Raw genomic sequence first — 21,647 nt, forward strand, 5'->3', positions numbered from 1 at the left:
ACTGGTGCTAGATTTGCAAAGAAAATCACTAACGCCATCGTGTCTTGGTCGATTTTATTCCCTTTTAGCATTTTGTAAATTACTGTATACTTGTGTTTTCATATTCTGTAAAATACAGGAAAGGGCAAAAAAGCAGAGTTCTGTCGGAAGTGTGCCTACCAGTTAAAGGTCACCCAGCCTACTTAACCTATCATTAATTTTCGGTATAACTTAGGTCTGCTATATACAGACTGGACGTTGTCTTAAAATAATAACAACTACAAATACTGATTATTTACCACTAATAGACAGATAAATTTTAGCTTTAATTCTATAACACTTCACATCAACTGTATAAATTATCTAATTTTCTGCTATTTTAATAAGGTCACCTGATGCTACACTGTCACGGATGTTAGTAGTTTTTGGCCTCAATCTTCTCATGTTTAATCGCCAAAGACTCAGCTCTTATAAGTCTCCATGCTCGTTGGGATGACATTCAATTTCTCGAGCTCAAGTGATAATGATTTTTGCGTATACTCTTAACTATGAGCTGGTCTTAGTCTTGAGCTGTCAAAGACTGTCATATTAAAAGAAACCCTTTTCCACCTCTTTGACAGCTTAAGTGACAGGCTATGTTAGTCACTGTGGCCACAGGTTGGTTGTGGTGATGAGCGAACTACAGCTTTTATTTAGAACTATTATTCCTTAGAAAAAAAGAATCCGATGGAAAACAGTCAAAGTTGAAACAAAAACACCGCTGTGGCTCCATTTTCCAAGGAAACACAAACAGAATATCAAACTGAAAATTGGAAAAAACCCTCAATGGAATCGAAGAAAACCCTCAATGGAATTTGGAAATTACTGGATGTAAAATTATTCAAGATAATGGCAGTTTTTTAAATATATTCAATGTATACAATGCCAATGGAAGCAATCCCATTGTTGGAGACATAATGAAAAAACTACACCAATTGATCCCAAATAATGAGGACCTAATTATAGTGGGTGATTTCAATGCCCACAGTAAAGTATGGTGTAAGTGCGATTTGATTAACCCATCTGGAAGAAGCTTGGAAAAGTTGCTGCTTGATACCAACATATGCCTGATAATACCAAAAGGACTACCCACCAGATGTAATCCCCTTTCTCAAATTAGAACTACAATTGACCTGATTATGACCAGTCCTAACATAGCAGGTATAACATCCATTTGTATCCCATCTGATACTTTACTATTTAGTGACCATTCTCCTATCCATTTGGCAATAGAGTCTAATAGACAAACCAATAGTAGATCATTTTCAGCAAGTCATGGTAACAGATTCAGGTTCCAGGTAAAAAGGGCTAACTGGTGCCATTTTACTGGTCATCACTGGAGCGAACTGCAGCTTTTATTTAGAACTATTTTTCCTTAGAAAAAAAGAATCCGATGGAAAACAGTCAAAGTTGAAACAAAAACACCGCTGTGGCTCCATTTTCCAAGGAAACACAAACAGAATATCAAACTGAAAATTGGAAAAACTTTCTTTTTTTCGTTTTATCCTTCAAGTCAAAAAGCAAATTCTCCTAACTGGTTCAAATAGACCCCGGTTCATGAAACACCCACAGCTGTTGCGGAGAGGAACCTGTAAAGAGTTGCCAATATTCCGAACTACAATCGGCTGTGTCATAACCGATCCTTTAAATAAGTCCTAACTCTTTTTGCTCCCATTCAAAACATCGGCTAAGCCACCTCCCAAGTGATCTCCAAATAGTTCTGAGGGCTTGCGATCCACCTAGTAGTACTATTCTTAATTACAGTCTTTGTTCACCCATAAGACATAAGGAAGCCACCTAATAGGGTTTGTCACCCACTATGTTACTGAAGCCACCTTTTCATCCACTCCCTTGTGGGTTAATTAGAAGACCTTTTTTTGATGTATTGCATTTATTCGCCAAGGATGATCCGAAGCCACTTAATCCTTTTGTGGCGCATACACTGAGTGAGGTCGACTACTTTGTCCACGAACAGATGCGTAGCGTAGGTAGCCTTACGGATCGGAAAAAAGTTTTTTTTTACTCTTTTTGTATGTGTTTCTGTGTGTGCATAAAATCTATTTGTAAAGAATTGCGTAAAATATTAACCTTTGTTTTTCTTTTACCAATTGTTTGGTTCTTTTTTTGTATGATAAGCTGAAATGTTAATATTTCATGGATTAAAAAAAAAAATCTTTGCATATTTTATTATTTTTAGCAAGGATGTTCTACCGATAGTACACTACCATAAAGAAGTTAAATTTGTCATCCTTATACAACTATGAAAAAATTATGCTAGCTTTGCCTCTCGCAGAGATCTCGCAGAGAATCACAATCTGCCTTAGTTTAATTCTAATTATGCTTTCAAGTTTTTTTTCATCACTTTGACCAGAACGGCCACGACCTCCAAAATTTGATGTCAAGTCTAGAAATGAAAATAAAAAGTGTTATATATACAAATTGCGCACTATGAATCGAAATGGAATGGAAAACGTGAAATCATTTATGATTCTGCAACCCGTGAAATATAAAATTTGGTATGAAAACTTCTGATTTATGTTCGACAAATCATTTTGAAATTGATTTGGCTAGCATATTTATTTTTGGTAAATCTGAGTTTGAATTTTCTCTAAGATTTTATTTTGGAATCCTCTGCCTTTCTGCTGTTCCTTGTAATATTTATTTTAATGTCTGGTTTCTTGTCTGTCAAATTTGATATATAGTTGATAGACTAATAACAATAAGAAAATAACGTACAAATAAGAAAATAAATTTGATAAATATATATGTAAATCATCTATAAGCAGAAAATAAAACAATATTTTATTCCATTTGACAATCTAATAACAATGTGTCATCTCTTTGCAGGTATATTTGGCATTAGCCAAAGGCTTTTTAGTTCCTGAGCACTGTTTAATATTACCAATCGGCCACGTTCAGTCTGAAAGAAGCTTACCCTCAGAAGCTCTGGACGAAATCAAGAAATATCAGAAGGCGTTATTGAAGTGCTTTGAACGCGAGGGAAAATGTATGGTATTCTACGAAAGAAGTTTCAAGTCTCCACATATGCAAATACAGTGTTGTCCTGTCCCCAAAGTTTCAGCTACTAGATTATGTGAAGCCTTTATGGTAAGTAATCATCAATCAATCAGTCTATTAAAAACAATGGAACATATTGCAATACTGTAATTAATTAGTAGTTCGTTCGTTTTATTGATTGAAATGGAATTTAGTTTTTTTTTTCTCCATTACTCTACAAGTGTCATAACTTTTGAATGATTTGGGTTACAAATAGATTATTACTATTATAAGTATATATATGTTTTTTCTTAAGTATTTATTCACAAAGACAAAATGAATAAAAATTGGTAAAATTCTAGATTAGAAGCTTTTGTTGATCTTGGAAAGTATGAGTTAGGTAAATAAAAGTCTCAGGAATACAAATAGAGCTGTAATAATCTCATGGGAAGACATTTGAAGTACATATATCCAATCCTTCTTTTTCAAGAGGTCACTGACACTTCATGACCTTTTATAGCTATTGTGTTATAAAAGTGAAACCTCGAGAAATAGATCTACCGCTCAAATGTGACATAAGAAAAATATTTAGAGTTTTATGCCTTTGTTCAATCCTGATTTATAAAGTTTTAAAGATTTATAAATCTCATTTTTAAACTAAGAAAAAAAATCCTAGATATGGCTTAAAATTTGCTGAAATAATAGGGAACGCATATTTAAAACTAGGGCCAAGGAAGAAGAGATTGAAAGCTCAAAATTAATGCCATTTTTTTGTCAAAATTTCAGTAATATTTATGTGTTTAGTGACACCAGGGGTTTACTAGCCAAAATGCTTGGGGGGGGGGACTTTACCTACTGGTGGGTCATTTTTACCGACTGATTTGGGTGATATTTCTATTAAAATTACTGAATTTTTGTTTTATCGACTGAGGCTGATCTGCTTTCATTGATTTTACGTTATACATTTTCATTAGCCCATTTAAATTGGGCTAATGAAGCCCATTAGCCCCTACTAAAAAAATTGAGTCTGTCAAATAAGTGAAACTATCAAATAGGTAAAACTAGTAAAATAGACTTCGCACCACTATTTTACTAACTCAGATTGTTTACCGGCTGGCTGAGGAAATTGAGGGGCAGGGCGTTACCCCTCTGCCCACAAGTGACACCCCTGTTATAGACCTGTCATTATGTAATCTTCTAAGCCCTAGAAATAGGAAAAGGATAGAGATAGTAGCTTGGCAATATATTCTCGAGGTGTATTGTAGAACTGTGGGTCCATTCCCCAAAGTTTCATGTATTTAAATCAACTATCTTATATAATAATAGTCTCCAAAATCAGTATATCAGAAAGCTCCATTTATTTAGATCAACTAGTCTTATATAATAATAGTCTCGAATATCAGTATATCAGAAAGTTTCATTTATTTAAATCAACTAGTCTTATATAATAATAGTCTCCAAAATTAGTATATCAGAAAGTTTCATTTATTTAAATCAACTAGTCTTATATAATAATAGTCTCCAAAATCAGTATATCAGAAAGCTCCATTTATTTAGATCAACTAGTCTTATATAATAATAGTCTCGAATATCAGTATATCAGAAAGTTTCATTTATTTAAATCAACTAGTCTTATATAATAATAGTCTCCAAAATTAGTATATCAGAAAGTTTCATTTATTTAAATCAACTAGTCTTATATAATAATAGTCTCCAAAATCAGTATATCAGAAAGCTCCATTTATTTAGATCAACTAGTCTTATATAATAATAGTCTCGAATATCAGTATATCAGAAAGTTTCATTTATTTAAATCAACTAGTCTTATATAATAATAGTCTCCAAAATTAGTATATCAGAAAGCTCCATTTATTTAGATCAACTAGTCTTATATAATAATAGTCTCGAATATCAGTATATCAGAAAGTTTCATTTATTTAAATCAACTAGTCTTATATAATAATAGTCTCCAAAATTAGTATATCAGAAAGTTTCATTTATTTAAATCAACTAGTCTTATATAATAATAGTCTCCAAAATCAGTATATCAGAAAGCTCCATTTATTTAGATCAACTAGTCTTATATAATAATAGTCTCGAATATCAGTATATCAGAAAGTTTCATTTATTTAAATCAACTAGTCTTATATAATAATAGTCTCCAAAATTAGTATATCAGAAAGTTTCATTTATTTAAATCAACTAGTCTTATATAATAATAGTCTCCAAAATTAGTATATCAGAAAGTTTCATTTATTTAAATCAACTAGTCTCGTATAATAATAGTCTCCAAAATCAGTATATCAGAAAGTTTCAATTATTTAAATCGACTAGTCTTATATAATAATAGTCTCCAAAATCAGTATACCAGAAAGTTTCATTTATTTAAATCAACTAGTCTTATATAGTAATAGTCTCGAAAATCAGTATATCAGAAAGTTTCATTTATTTAAATCAACTAGTCTTATATAATAATAGTCTCCAAAATCAGTATATCAGAAATTCATTTATTTAAATCAACTAGTCTCATATAATAATAGTCTCCAAAATCAGTATATCAGAAAGATTCATTTATTTAAATCAACTAGTCTTGTATAATAATAGTCTCCAAAATCAGTATATCAGAAAGTTTCAATTACTTACATCAATTAGTCTTATACAATAATAGTCTCCAAAATCAGTATATCAGAAAGTTTCATTTATTTAAATCAGCTAGTCTTATATAATAATAGCCTCTAAAATCAGTATATCAGAAAGTTTCATTTATTTAAATCAACTAGTCTCATATAATAACAGTCTCCAAAATCAGTATATCAGAAAGTTTCATTTATTTAAATCACCTAGTCTTGTATAATAATAGTATCCAAAATCAGTATATCAGAAAGTTTCAATTACTTACATCAACTAGTCTTATACAATAATAGTCTCCAAAATCGGTCTCCATAATAAATATAGTTTCCAAAATGAGTGCCCCTAACCTAGAATTTTGCCAAAAAAAAATACAACCAATAAGCGAAATAATGTTTAATGCCGATATATAAGCACACACTAATTCCAAAGAGCCAGGGTGGTCTTCCTGAGGGAATGAGCATTCACCTTATATATCTATCCCCATTCAACTGAGCTAATTGTGAATAACTGAAGTAATTTACTGAATAAACGCAATTGTTGTACTCTATAGGACGCAGTTTGAGTATCAAAATGAATTTCTTGCAGAAAATATTAAAAATCTTTCAATCCCGTGGTATCTTTGAAACATACTAAAAATACTGGTAATTAGTGCTGACAATTAATTATATTTACTCTCAAACAGTTCTTGGTAATGAACTGTAAGTAAGGAGCGACACGGCTCAATAGTAACCAAAACTTTAAAAAACGGAATTTTGATACCAATAGATATGTCAAAAAGATCGTTTTTTTACAAATATATAAGTTTTATTAAGTTTTTTATTTTCAAAAAAGGGGGGAAACGCCTTACAAAAGTCAAAGAATCTTGCGGTAATGAATTATCAGCGCATCAGAAAACCCTACTGTAGAGTTTTCAAGCTCCTGTGTAAAAACATGGATATTTTTTTTCCTGAAGAAAGATCATGTATGCGTATTTCTATATATTTTTTGGTGTGTCGACCCAGTTGTCCTAGAACATTGGGAGAGGGTTCATTTTAACAAAAATGAAAGGTCTATTACCCTTTTTTAGTGACCAAAAAGATTGGAGAGCAACTAGACCCCCTCCCATTCCTATTTTCCCAAAATCGTCTGATCAAAATTATGAGATAACTATTTTTTGACCCCTTACAGCCCCTGGGAAAAAATTTTTAGTTATAAAATTTGCCCATTATTTACGTATAGTATTCGTTATTGGGAAGTATGCATACATTTTCTTTTGGGGGGATTTTGCGCGGGGAGAATTTTCTATGGGGAGGGAAGTTTCCATAGGCTGAACTTTTCAGGGGAAATTTTACACTGAAGGAATTTGCCAGAATTCCTATACAATTTTTTTATATGTCTTGCTTTCTCTTTACCGACTCAATTTTACGCGTGAATATGTTAAGGGTAATTGTCCAGGTTAAATTTTCACTGGGGTTTAATTGTCCAGAGTATTTTTCGGTGGAGGTGGAACTAGATTCTTGCCGTTGTTCAGAAACAACCTGAAATTAAATAAAGAAAACTAGTTTTTCCAATCCAAAATAAGCAGCAACATTGAAACTTAAAAAAAAACAGAAATTATTACGTATATGAGGAGGGTCGCCCCCTCCTCAACACCTCGCTCTTTACGATAAAGTTTAAATTTTGTCCTAATTCTTTAAAAATGGCTCCTGAAACTCAAAAGTTGTTTAATTAGAGCAAAAAGAAACTTTTTTTAAACTGAAAAACTTAAGTGTGAAGAGCGAGGTGTTGAGAAGTAATAATTTCTGTTCGTTTTATGTTTTAATGTTGCTTCTCACTTTGGGTTGGAAAAACTGGCTTTTCTTATTTAATCTGTAAAGAGACGAATCACAGCTTATCAAGCTCTAAAGCACATTAAGCGAATAATTAAATGCAATAGGTTTCAATAAGTACTTTTGAATACAACTCAGTAACGGCAATTGCCTATTGAACGACAAAATTCCAAAAACCGATTGCAATCAGTGACTGTGGGGCTAATCAGTTGAATGGGGGGCTAATAAGTAAAGCCTTACTGAAACATAGAAAAGGGGGAAAATTTCTTAGAACAGTAGAAGTGGTCGAAAAAAGATTAGTAGATCACAAAAACAATTTCCTACTGCTCCTCCAGGAAAAACGAGAAATTTTTTTTAATAGTCGAATTGGTAATAATAGGTAAAGAGATAAAAAAAATAGTTAAGATACGAGGTATCTTATAGAATATTTCTAGAGTATCCTTCAGATGATTAAATTATCAAATTTAATTTGATAAAATTCGAGCCCTTTGGGATGTTGCTTTTGTTATTGTTATTTTATGAAAATAAATAGAACTTGAACTTGAAAGAAAATATATTAATTATTCAGAAGCCAGACCAGTGAGCTTAATAAATAAAACAACCGGTCATGAGGTTTACAGTGTCTGTATTCTCGATTCGCCATATTCTTCCTTCCATATGTGAATCCTTTCCCTGTGATAATAATCAAGAGAGAGATAACCCGACTTTTGGTAGGTTGCTTAAGAGCCGTTCTTTATGTATATATATATATATATATATATATATATATATATATATATATATATATATATATATATATATATATTTGTAATTGGGAAAAAATAGACGAGTATCTTTGTAATGAACAGTCTTCAGGGGATAGTTTTTGCTTTTTTTTTCTTTCTTTCCATGGAAAGTCTATTATTAAATGTTTGTAACTATAGTTTGGAGAAGGCTGTACAAACCATAAGGTTTATGAGCAATTGTTTTATTTTTTTTATTATTTGTTTTTTCGATTCATTTTCTCTGTTTCTCTAAAAAAAAGAAAATGAGTATTTCAACGTAAGACGACAATTTTTGCTGCGATTCGATAGCTGAGATCCAGCTTCTATTGAACAGCATTTTAAAAATTTGTGTTGTATTTTTTTTTAGATTGGAAATTAGTAGAATTCTGTTGAAAAAAGAAAAAAACCTCTTCAATAAGCAAATTTAAGTCATTGTTCAAATAAAAAAGTCGAAGCAGTATCATTATTCTGGCTCGGTAAATGGATGGATCTGAAACTAACGAAGTAAGCATAAAGTCAATAAGAAGCCGGCAAATGAAAAAAGGTTTCTCAATAGTCTTTTATCAGCCATGATATCAATAACTTTTAACATGCAATTATAATTCCCTACAAATCTCAAGCTTGATTTTCAGTAAATAACTAATTTTTAAAATTCTACAAATATAGGAAAATATCCCGAGTTAGGTTATTGTGTTGCGAGAGGAACACTGGTTTTTTCCCGTTTTTTTTTTCTATGCCGCCGATCTCAGCTTATTCCTGGAAACTGGTAAGGGTCTAACCTTTGCAGTTTTTACGGAAAGTGCGGACCTCAGGCCGGATTGATGAATATGACATTACTTTTTGGAAAGCTCCGCAGAACTCTTGTCTGGGGCCAAAAAGGTTTTTGCTTGTCCACGAGCCAGAGCTATGGTGTGCGAAGTGAAGTGGAGTTAGCCTATGTTAGAGAGGGGTATCTGATGTTGTGCAGCTAACCTTTCGTTTCATCAAAGCATGTTTCTGCTTTCGAGTGGAAAGCTCTGTTCTAGCAGGCAAGCAGGCAGGCACCACTTTCAAATTGAAGTTGGACTAAAACCTACAAGTGTTAAATATATGCGGCAGTTACCCAGCCCCACAGCCAATATATCTTCTTTGAGTGATAAATAGAAAAATTTACAGAAGCAAACATGTGGCATTTTCCCACGAGTCCGAAAGTGCTGCCATCTATTGTTTCTATCCATTTCTGTTCGTGATTTCAACTGAGTTTATCATTCGGTTTTTCGGACTTGGGATTGTGGTAAAGAAATAGTATCAGATGTGCCTAATAAACTTTGAAAGTTCTCTCATTGCTAAAGAAATTGAAGCTTATCCTTTGCTCCTTTCTAAGTGGTGACGTTAGAAAGTTGGTCTACGACAAAAAAAATCAAGTTTTGAACTAAGACAGATAGAATTTTTTTTCGACGGCAATCGATAGCTCTTGATGAGCTGATCGAAGTATATGACATCCATTTTTCGGTGCAAAAATTCCTTCATGAAGTATACCAGTATGAAAGTTTCAAGGGATTGACAACTTCAGTAGTAAGGTACACACTGAAACGAAATCTAGGCCGATACAAATTGTGAGACATATAGAGGACTTGTAAGCAACAGTTGGCTGTTAGGTAATAATCAGCTTAGACAATGAGAGGTTAGCAACTTTCGCTAGTTGGTGTATCTATTATTTGTTTCCAGTGTATTTGATGGTAAAACCAATTTGGTTCCAGTGGTAAGACATGTTTAGGGGACTTGTAAGTAATAATCTGCTGTTAGGCTACAGTCAACTTCAGCGATGAAGGGTTTGAAACTATGCTAGTTAGTGTACCCATTTATTTGTTTCCGGTGAACTTGATCCCTATCACGGGAGAGGGACTTATAAGTAAGATCGGTTCACTTCGGGCGAGAAACGGCTGTTAGCTCATAATCATCTTCGGCAATGAGGGGTTTGCCACTTTTGCTAGTTGGTGTACCTATTATTTTTTTTCGGTGTATTTGATGGTTAAGCCAATTTGGTTCCAGTGGTAAGACATTTAGGGGACTTGTAAGTAATAATCAGCTGTTGGGCTACAATCATTTTCAGCGATGAGGGGTTTGCAACTTTTGCTAGTTAGTGTACGCATTTATTTGTTTCTGGTGAACTTGATATCTATCACTGGGGATTGACTTGTAAGTAAAAATCTGTTCACTTTGGGCTAGAAATTTGGGCGAATTGGGCACATTGTACTCGATCTCTTTAAATCTGACAGAATTAAGTCTTTACACTACGGGTACAAACGATAACGTAAAACAATGAGGTAGCTTCATAATAATTAGTGTCACCTATGGTATTTTAATCCTGAAAAGTTACGGATAGCTTTATAATACCAACTAGATTATATAAGATATTGTTCCAAGTTTTCATCCGTCACGATGTCTACGATTGAAAAGGATAAAGTTCTACTGGCTGCAAAGTCAATTTAGTCCCTTCTTTCGATACTATTTTGTTGTTGTTTTTTCAACGCTGAGGAATAGCCTTTCATCATGTGATTACTGATCGATAGCGAAGAAACAAAACCAAAGTGCTGCTCTCGCAACACTTTAGCCGGCGAAGCCGGACAAAGGTTGCCGCAATACTTCACTTGCCCGGACAACGTAGGTCTAGTTTGAGTTAGTTGTGTAAATTTATTTTGCATAATATGCGAGGCAATAGGTTACCTTTTTTAAAAATTTCAACTTACTTTTTTACTTTCCTAAGGCAAACTTTATTCTTAAATTAATTTTTGTTCGTTTTTAATTGTCTTTGAAAATACAAAATAAACCTTAAAAAAGGGTCCTTTTAGTTCAAGTTGTAGTTTCAAGCCTCAAAATTGTTTGCAATTTTTGCATATATCCCCCTCTAGAATTTGAAAAATACCTTTCTAGAGTATTTTCATTGAAAAATGGTTCTTTTTGGTATTTTCTTTGGAAAAATTACAAATTTGCTTCCCCCAAATTTTGAAAAAATATATTTTGCCCCCATCCCCTGAATTCTCTTGACTTTACCAACTTTTTGTTTTACTTTCTTGCTTCTTCTTCTTCAATACTTTAAGTTACAATCTGCTGCTTTTTATTAAGTAAACAGTGTTAACATGATAACTGATTCAACCTCTTAGAATATACTCCTTTTTTTTGTTAGGGTTGTTCATTACAACCCCATCTGTTTTAAGTGTTAATAAAAATCTTGCATGTATGCATTTATTTGTAACCTACCGTAGAAAAAGGAAAAAGATGGGGTAACAAATAAAAATAAATCGATACTCAAAAACAGCAACAAACATTAAACATTAAAAATGAAACTTTGCCATTCATTGTCAGTCTGCTAATTGTGAGCGTTAAACTCACATAGCTTGGTGTATGTATCTGATCTTCTTTTTTTCAAAGTTGTATTCAATTTTTGACTTCAAAATTGAAATTTTTGAGTTCAAAATCAGTCTAAGTTTTGAGTTGATGTTATTTTTTTCCGAAGATTCTTAATTTTATTTTCTACTATATAAAATTGTAAAAAAGGCTAATGCAGGTTTTATTTCTGTTTTGATAGTTCTCTGCCAGTACTAATATAATATTTACCGTATTATTACAGTATTTTTGTTTTATAGGATTCTGCTGAAGATCAGGACGTGAGACTTGAAAAAATACCTGAAAACTCAGAAATCGACCAGCTAATTCAGCCTGGCCAGCCATATTTTCATCTCCAGCTTCCAAATGGCGATCGATATTTGTCGAGAGTTCAGAAAAAATTTCCATTGCAATTTGGAAGGTATGAAAACGCTGTTGTTGTGTGCACCCCTCATGATTGGGCAGTTACGGTGAAATTTCGCTAGTTGTTCTCGAAAGATAGGTCTCTCCCTCCCTATACCAAGGGAATACTAAGGGATTTCGTTTAGATAGATAGATGGAGAGATAAATTCTATTTAAAAAATTTATGCTAAACACATTGCTGCACCTGCTGAGAAATCCCCAAAGGGCTTGTTGGCAAAAGGGTTTATTTAAGATTCATTACACATGTTATTCCCGTATTGATAAGACAGAGCATGTTTATAAATAATTTAAGCATTATGTACGCGTCAATATCATCAGGCCTTTGGGCTTGGAGCATAGGTTTTTTTTTTAACTGGTTTCAAAGTCCCCATCATACATTATAAATGGGAGCGTAAACTTGTTTGATCATTTGTCCCTGCTCCCATAAATATCCATTTCCCAAGGATTAGTCTCCAATGATTTTTGGAACGGTCGTACATCTAATGTAGTGGGAAAAGGCAAGAATTCTTCAGAGCGCTGTCTTGTAAGCCCAACACTGTCTCCTCGCCTTTTAGCAAAGTATTTGAGGTGATTTTAATCCCTTGCATTGTGAGCCGTGTGCTAGTGGGGCTAATACAGTTTTGTTTTTGACCAAAACCTAGGCTGTGCTCATAGATTGCTAAAGCAAATTTTGGAAAGTAACCCTAACCGCTTGATTATGTAAGGTATTAACATCTCGGCCCCTTTGACTCGGTTATCCATTCCCAAGCCTTACTACCATTGTTAGAATCAAGAGTTGATCCAAGGATAGTGCTGCTTCTTCAAGACTGGTATTCAACCACGGTAATTTATTTTGTACTTGACATAGATGGGGATTGCGCGCTGCGAAAACAAAGGCTGTCGGAACCAATCCGACTGCTTAAAGAGGTTAGGTAAGGGATCTATTATTTTTAGTTGTGCCGTCTATTGTGTTACCCGAAATATAAGAGGCTCTTTCCTTCTCAGCGCTGTTGACTAAGGCTTTATTTCGTATTCAGACGATTTTTTGCTACTCAGCAATACGCCTGGTGGACTACGTCATAATCGTTTCCTCATGAAAGCTTACAAGAGCATTGTTTTATCTGTGAATATTTCAAAAACTGAATTCATAGCTTTTAATTATCTTTCAATAACAGAACGTTCACTGGGACTAAGTGACTCGCTTGTTGAGCGTCTCGCTCGTTCGTTATCTTCTACACCGAGAAAATGCGTTCTCTCAGTGCCAAGATTGTTGCATATGATCACCTTGCAATTAGAGCGGGTTGGAATCACTATCCATACACTTTACAACAATAATGCAAAGGTTTTACTCGGTTTGCCGCTGCGCTCGTCTCATACAGAGCTTTCTGTGCTTTACAGGGTATTTGATGCGAATATTAAAATACAAAGCGTGACTGGAATAAAGATTAGTCCTCCAAAACTGCCTGTCATGCTTTTATGCATGACGAGAGAAATTACCATCGCGCTTTCTATAGATTTTTACCTTATCGAATCTTAAAAAAAATTACTACTAACAACTTAGCATATTATTTTCGTGCTCGTGAAAGTTAGAAAATGTGGAACACACTCCTCGGTTTTGGGTTAGACGATAATTTGGGTGGACTTGAAACAAAGGTTTGTACTTGAAATAAAAGCAAGAGATTCAAGCTACAAGATTTCTTCTTTTACAACTCAGTAATGGAGCTTGTGAAACGAAAGACGCTACATTGTTTGATCGCCATATATATTCCCGCTAATTCGTGGCACACTGCGTGTCTATTCTATAAAAAAGAAAAGAAAAAGAAATACAGTCAGTGCATTGTTCCTTGAGAGCAGCAGCATTGTTCAGTTGAGGGTAGCAGTAGTCTCATCCGTTCAGTGAGAACGGCAGCATTGTCAGCTGTTCAGAGAGAGCAGCAGCATTGTCAGCTGTTCAGAGAGAGCAGCAGCATTGTCAGCTGTTCATTAAGAGCAGCAGAAATGTTCAGTTAGAGGAGTAGCATTTTTCAATGCATTGGTAATGCTAACGGTTCTAAAATTGTGAGATTTTATTGGTGAAACCCCAGGTTAAAACTGATAGCGAACAAAAGTGGAAATTTTACCTTGGAAATTTAATGGGAAATAAATTATAGAAGACATTAAAATACAGACTATAATAGCCTAAAATAAGCCCTAAATCGCTTATCCTCTTCTTCAAATTATAGTAGTGACTTCAATTCGTATACTGAAATATTCAACGTTGATTAGTCATGTAAAAAAAAATAAAAGAAAAAAAGTAGCAAATTTTCTGTAATGTACATGAGCTACAAGCCAATGGAAGCGGTTAGATTTTATTTTAATTGAGTGTCTCTTCGTATAATGCACCGACCTCAATTAATTTTCTCTTTCCTTTAGGGATGTGCTTGCTTCCAGATCAGTCTTGAATGTTCCTGGCCGATCTGATTGGAAAAACTGCAAAGATACGAAAGAAGAGGAAGAAAAGACTGCAAAAAAATTTAGAGAAAAATTTGAAGCGTATGATTTTACTTTATAATCATTTTGCTCTAATTTTAATATACAAACATTGGCGATTAGGCTCAAGCTGTGATAGACTAATATTGATGACCACTGAATGGAAAAAAAAACTATTTCAAAGCAATTTCTCTTTTCTGCAACCAATGGTTCCCTTATTTGAGATATTCCACTAAAATCACTAACCAGTAACGCTAAAATTACTAACACAATAACGAATCACTAAAATGGTTCCCTTTTTTGAGATATTCCACTAAAATTACTAACCAATAACGCTAAAATTACTAACACAGTAACGAATCACTAAAATAATTCACTTTTTTGGGATATGCCACTAAAATCACTTTTTTGGGATATGCCACTTTTTCAGTGAATACGTCACCACTGTTTTTAATGTTTTCAGCAAATAGTTGTTGGTAATACTGTGAGAGATGCTAAGAAGTCTTTTGAAATCCACAGTTAAACCTCTTCGCTGTAATGAGCAAGGCAATATTTTCGAAAAACTGGTTTAGAAAGGAATACGAGAATAAAAACTTGGTGCGAGAATGGCGTGCGAACGGTTGTGACGATGGTAATTCGTTTTCATGCAAAATATGTGAGAAAAAACTCTTACCGGTAAAAGTTCTTTCAGGTACTTCTTCAGTACGCAATTGTACAGTAGCATGAGACGAGTAGGTCTTCTGTGCTTAATCTGCGTCAGCTCAGACCCCCTGCATCAACCTTAGCCCAAAATAACACGCAATCTCGAAATGTAGTACCAAAGAAGAGGCTTGGTATGCATTTCAAGAGAGAAACGACGAATAATGCTCGGCTCAAAATGTAACAAGTGCTGCTCTACTTTTAGTTAAAAAAAAAAAAAAAAAAAAAATCAAACTTGTGCTTATTCGCCAATTTCGGACACGCTACGGGTGAAAATCTATGCAAAAAGCTGGTGAAGTGATTTCATGTGCTTGTTTAGTATGCAACGGTGCAGGAGCACAAGAATAATAGCTTTGCTGCGCTTAACCCGCGGTAGTCCTGATAGACTGCATCAACTTCAGCAGGAAATAAAAAAGTAAGTTTCCTATTTCTACGTTTAAAAATAAGAGTTTACCTTGCAAACTAGTCCCAGGTCATCCACATAAACAAGCCCCTCAAGTTGAAGAAGTTGAGATTCACGGAAGAAGGACTTTTGTGGAGATGTTGTTGATGTTGCATGCAGTGATCTAGCTGACAGTAAGAAAGTTTGGACAGTTGTTGACTCAGAAAAGAAAAAACGGTATTCAAAAGTTCTTTGAATATTGGTGCCTTCAACATACATGTAGCCCATGAAACACTCCTATAAAGACTGCAAGAGCTCGGGGAGGAGTGCCGCGATTCGATTCTGTCGTTTACTATTTTTAGGGGGTTGCCAGCTCGCGCTAATGATTTCGGAAAGTGTTAGCAAAAAGTCAAGGCCCCGCAACATAAGTTTGCAAAGCACGTCCCCATGAGATGTCTAACCATAGAAGCCACAAGGCGCTTGTTAGAGCAATGGTCTGTTCTTGTTGAACATTTCATGGACTTGGAAAGAAAAAGGTTGTATTGCCTGCTGAAAATTATCAGATATCGGAAAAATTGAAGGACGAACTTGAATTAGCTTTGAGCTCTGTGGCTACAATTACTGCGTTCACCAGAATGTTTCAACAGCAAGAACCGACGATTCAAAACTAAATTTTGAATTTGAAAAGCTGTGTAAAGTTAGTAGGCCAAATCGTACCTGTTGATGATATCAACCAACGACTCGTCAACGGGTTTGAAGACTTATATAGTGCTTCTTATTTATACCTGGAGCAACCTCTATGTAATCCATCATCCCCCCTAACCACAAATCGAGCATAGCTTTGGGGTTTGGCGGGAATGGGCCTTTGAGGCCTGAACCCCGATCCAGGGATAGTGGGTCCATCCCACCTTAATAATAATAACCTTTCTGTAATGTAAAAACCCAGGCTGTTCTTGATATAAAAGCAATATTAAAAGGTGGAATACTTTCTTCTCTACATATAAGAGCTGCTATGTAGTATTCAAGATGAATAAACACTTCTTCTAAATGCTTACCTGTCTCTGCCCTCAAAGCCAGATTCCAAAGCAGTGAGTTGTAGTGATATTTTATGCATTATATGGGAATTTGCGTTCAAAATAAACGTAGAAAAAGTCTAAGGAAAATAGTTTTTACTGCAGATCGATTTTGTGACGCCATCCACGGACCTAATTGGAAAACATCCTGGGACTGAAGAAACTAGTTGGAGGTATTTATTACCTGGTGCAGGGCCTGGGGAATAGAGCAACTCTTTCTGTTTGCCAATGAAGTGCAGACGTAGAAAGAGGATTTTCTTGTTCAGCTCTATTGATGGACCAGGCTACAAATCTGTAAAAAAGAGGGACTCTGGATGCTAAAGCTCAGGGCTTATACAGATCGCAGAAAAGCTGGTCTCGCCTGATCAACTAGGGCTAATTATGGACTATACACCCATTATTTATAGGATGAAGACAGGAAAAGGCAGAAAGAGCAACTTTTCCCTTCAATTAGGGTTTCCTTTTTCGGGTGCGCGGGTGTCATTAGAGCAAACTTTAAGGAAAACAGCTCTCTAATTCCAGTTTCCCTCTGCATAAGTGCAATTAACTATTATATTATGTGTTTACATGTAGGCTTAGCTTACAACGGATTTGTGATGATGAACAATCATTACATTCGATTAAACATCGAAATACTCGATGCAATGCGATAAATTTAAAAACAACAATCATTTCTTGCTGGATTAAAACATTTATAATGAAACAATAAATATATTCCTTTAAACTTATTTTCAAGTTTATTAATTTTCTTCGCTTAAAAATATATTTATGTGCGGTCAACAACATCTGCTTTTCACCAGGAAATCCAAATTTTTCTTATAAATTATCCAAGGGTCTACACGCTCTAAATTTGTTGCCACCGCCGGATTTACATGTTTTTTTGCTAGCTAATAAAATTCCCATGTATCTACTATGTCCTTGCTAGCAATGCCAAATATTAAAATTCTCTTTAACTGAAAAAACTATACATCGAAAATAAAACATCAACCCAGGAATACTTAGTTTCTTTTTTCTCAATCCTTGTTCCTTCTTTCTTTTACGAAAATCTACTTTTTGCTTTCTTCAAGATATTTCCTTGTTCAGAACCAGTCCGTCGTCTTTTCTGAAATGAAAACTAAAACTAAAAACTTTGAACTTTTTTAAAAGACTAAAATATTAAGAAGCCAATTATTACCATTTAAAAGAAAAGAAACAGCACGGCATCTATTAAAAATTTCAGGTGATAAATTCCTGATTGAGCTGAAAGGCAACTGTATCTCCGTTTGCGGCCGAGTACGTTTCCATTACGATTTCCTTTCATTTTCACTTATTAAATCAGATTTTAATTCACTTAATTTTATTCCACTTTATTTCAATTACATTTATTTATTTACTTCACATTTTTTAATTCATTTATTTTCTCAAATCACTCCAACTGCACATTAGATTCTGTAAAAGGAAGGCATTGCAGCGTACGTAACTTGGTTGGTTTTCGCTGGCTTGATGCAGCGAGGAGTCGTCAGTAGTACTATTAGTAGCATTATTAGCGGAGTCTATCCTCTTCACTCTATAATTCATTAGCTTCGCTCTATTTCTCTCTCTTCGAGCTTCTCTTCGCTCTCTCTATCTTCTCTCATAATCTCTCTCTCTTCTAAATACAATCTATTTTATTCTTTTGTATCATTTCTATTATTATCCTAGAATCTAAGATTTTATTTCAAAATTCAACAGAAACATTTTTTTCCTCCCTTTTTTAAGTCGACTCGAAAACTTGCCCGAGTTTCAAAAGATACAAATCTGCTTCCACTCAACACCCGGTATCTAATGAATAATACAAATATGAAGACAAACCACAGTAGGATTACAAATAAATGTGCCCTCCACTCTCGAAAACATTTTAGCTTAGAAAACTGTATATTTCTGACTCATTTTTCCTATTCCTGACCCACTTTAATGTTTGCACAAGCAACAATTTTCCTTGATCCATTCATATTTCTTCCAAAAACTTGTTCAAAGACAACATACATTTATTTGCAAACACATTGCAACCCCCCCCCCCCCCTAAAAAACTATAGCTTGGAAAGACACGTGCTTTTGACCCTTAAATTCTGTTGCGTTATGATATTTTACTATTTTCACTGATATATTCTTAATCCTCATAAAAAAAAACTCCCTCAAACACAAAAAGAAAGAACCCTGTCAGGTTATGGCAACAATGAGTCACAAGCAGCGACGGATGCAGGGGAGGAGGGGAATATAACTAAAATTGACCCCTCCTTTCCACTAGTAGGAGAAAAAGGACAATTTCTATGCAAAAAACATTAGCAAACGAGAACTAAAGCCATAATTTTTTTTCCCCAGTAAGATCATTAACACATCATAAAAAAGAAAATCAAAATACCTCTCTTCAATTTTCTCTATTATGTTTTAGAAAGTTAACATAATTGGAGTTCGAACCGATCAGTCATACTGAAATCGGTTTGCAAGGAGCGCTATGTCTATAATGTCTTCCAAACTTTGAAGGACTATAGCTTTGCCGAGTTACCACCACAAGTGGCTCAACGGTTCCTGTCCAAATTAATGATAATCCTTCCTGTCCAAATTAATGAAAAGAAGGCAGTTGCAGATGTGAATGGATTTACATTGAAGTTAGTTTTTGTGGAGGGGTCATATACTCTAAACCCACCCTTTAATGTCGTCCCTGGTTCTGATAGAATTGGTGTGTAAAACTAAGTTTGAAATATATGTTCAAAACTTACCATTTCCAGAGTTTCTGATTCATTAGTAATGCTTTTCTTCTCGTCAGGTGCTGGATTTGAAGCAAGCGACGCCAAATTCTGCAACTCCATTGGAATTTTCAATGTTTTTCCGGGGACAAGAGCTTCATATTGATGCCTCAATGATTGCAGCTCAAAATCACAATTGCCCAACCCCTGTCGCAGTTCATACACCAACAGTAGATTATTCCTTAATTCATTAAAGGCATCACAAATCTCGTCTGTGGCAACAGATGGTGTCACCTCTAGTCCAAAATCTGTTATTAGCTGTTCAATAGCTTTGATCTTTTTCTGTCCTAGGGCTGTGGGTAATTTAAAGCGTTGGGATCGTGCAAACACAGTGATATTCTTAAAATCTGGAAATTTAATAGTTTGTGTGTCACCGTTGGATGGCGTCGCAGTAGCTTCTGATTTTTTAGTAGGTGTCACTGCTACTTTGAATGAGCCAGGAGTCTTTTTGACAACTTTCTTTCGCGGCTCCGTGGGAGTCATTGTTACATCAGCAGCTGTAATTAATTTCTGCAAATCTTGGGTCTTACGATCTCTGTCTTTCTTCCGAATTTCAATCTTCCGCAGTTCAGCAAGAAGCATTGCTTCCTCTTCTATCTGAAATAATAAAAGTTTATAGAGACACCACTTTTATACAAAAACGATACTTTATTCCTTTCTCATGATTGGCCGTGGCCAGTAAACGACTTGAGCCTACCTCTTTTGGGACTTCGATAGGACTCGTACAAGATCTGACGAATAAAGAATAACGAATTTTACGATAAATGTTGTAACTATCTATGCTGTACACTTTCAGAAAGACAGAAACTTGTAAACTGCAGAGGTAGCATTGTAAAACTCAAAATTTACAAAATATATGGGCAACATGAAGACAGAAATACATTGTTTCAAAATTTCTAACGTTTTATAAAACTAAATTGACCATTATATCCAAAATATTATTGATACCGGAGTAGTATCGACCGGAAAAACCTATTAAAATTAAAACATTAATATTTAAGCAAAATATTAAACTTATTCAGTTGGATGGGAAGAGGCCACAGGGAGGTCCGAGGCAGTGAGAATATGAGAGGGCGTCTAGAGTGATGGTCCAAACAGAATGGGCGCAGGTGTGTATGTTACTGTGTTGGTCTCAGGCGGCTTGGTAGTGCGAGGAATTGTCAGCAGTAAAAATTTTACTAAAAAAATATTATTGAATGTATTCTTTACTATCCAAAAAATCTACAATCTCTAAAAAATCTGTCCATGTGATTAAAATTCCTATTTAAAATATCGTCCCTGGAGGGGAACAGAAATTCTTTCTTACAAGTCACGAAGAGAGGAGACGTACCTCTGAGGAATGCCAGGCCCGTTTTGTGCCTGAGATCATACAGAATGATAAACCATTGCATGTTTTCGATTTAAACAAGGTTAAACATGCCTATTGAAATGGGAGGGGTAGGGTGAGCCCCACTGCCCCACTTTGGTTCTCAATTATATAGATAGATAATCTTTCGCGATTCCTTTTGAAATGAAGGCACAATAAGCGTACCCTCATTTTATGAGTTTGCATAACAAGGGACAGTGAGGGGATGTCGAAGGATATAAGGGATAAGTATGTGCTTTTATCAATGCCGATTAAAAACCTTATGTGATTCCACTTAAAAAAGGTCTGACATGTCTATATTTTACCTAAAAAGTTGGCGGAGAGAAGGGTTGCTGGAGGAAACATGGGCCCACATTTTGCTTCACATTATCCTCGATGAAATCATTACATTTTTTCGATGTAAACAAGATAGAAACTTATCTCTTATCATAAAAGGCTGGGATGGGAGGAGAGGGGCTACATGCTGAATTTGGTCTACCCAGTCATTCAGAATCAAATTTTCTTGCATAATATCGGTTCTAACACGATACAACATGCTTATGCTAAAAAGCCGGCAGAACTTCTGAAGGATCCTTCGGCCGAGTTTTATCTTCCAATCATAACTATTGAAAATCCGTATGTTATTCCAGTTAAATCCATGCACAACATCCCTACCCTTCCGCGAAAAAGTTAGCAATAAAGAGAAGGGGACATTCGAAGTGACATGGACATACTAGAACTGTCTTGAGAGGAGGACGGTCCCACTTTGGTTTTCAAATCACAAGATTGAAAAATCCACCCATGATATTGCTCGACAAACGTCGAATACAATAAAGCAAAAAATACGGCCATGTACGCAAAAAGTACAAACGTATATCAGTAATTATTAGAAAAAAACTTAAATGAAACGCAGCATTTACTTAATAAA

General features: G+C 34.7%; 2 protein-coding genes across 3 annotated transcripts in view; one reads left to right on the plus strand and one right to left on the minus strand.

The window, feature by feature from the left end:
* LOC136032800 (CWF19-like protein 1) overlaps window positions 1-14,574 on the plus strand; it is a 70,294-nt gene extending 55,720 nt beyond the window's left edge. Inside the window, exons 8-10 of the mRNA XM_065713185.1 lie at window positions 2,866-3,126; window positions 11,845-12,005; window positions 14,399-14,574. Of these exons, the coding sequence (XP_065569257.1) occupies window positions 2,866-3,126; window positions 11,845-12,005; window positions 14,399-14,537 (561 nt within the window). The 3' untranslated portion in view covers window positions 14,538-14,574. The remainder of the gene's footprint in view (window positions 1-2,865; window positions 3,127-11,844; window positions 12,006-14,398) is intronic.
* Window positions 14,575-17,544: 2,970 nt separating this feature from the next.
* The window catches only part of LOC136032801 (DNA methyltransferase 1-associated protein 1-like), a 37,494-nt gene continuing 33,391 nt past the window's right edge, over window positions 17,545-21,647 (minus strand). For both annotated transcript variants that reach the window (XM_065713186.1, XM_065713187.1), the window contains exons 6-7: window positions 19,348-19,971; window positions 17,545-17,711 (exon numbers count right to left, since the gene is read on the minus strand). In XM_065713186.1, coding sequence (XP_065569258.1) covers window positions 17,646-17,711; window positions 19,348-19,971 — 690 coding nt within the window. In that variant the 3' untranslated portion in view covers window positions 17,545-17,645. The remainder of the gene's footprint in view (window positions 17,712-19,347; window positions 19,972-21,647) is intronic.

This window comes from Artemia franciscana, chromosome 11 (assembly GCF_032884065.1).
Source record: "Artemia franciscana chromosome 11, ASM3288406v1, whole genome shotgun sequence".
In the NCBI taxonomy this organism is placed as follows: Eukaryota; Metazoa; Arthropoda; class Branchiopoda; order Anostraca; family Artemiidae; genus Artemia; species Artemia franciscana.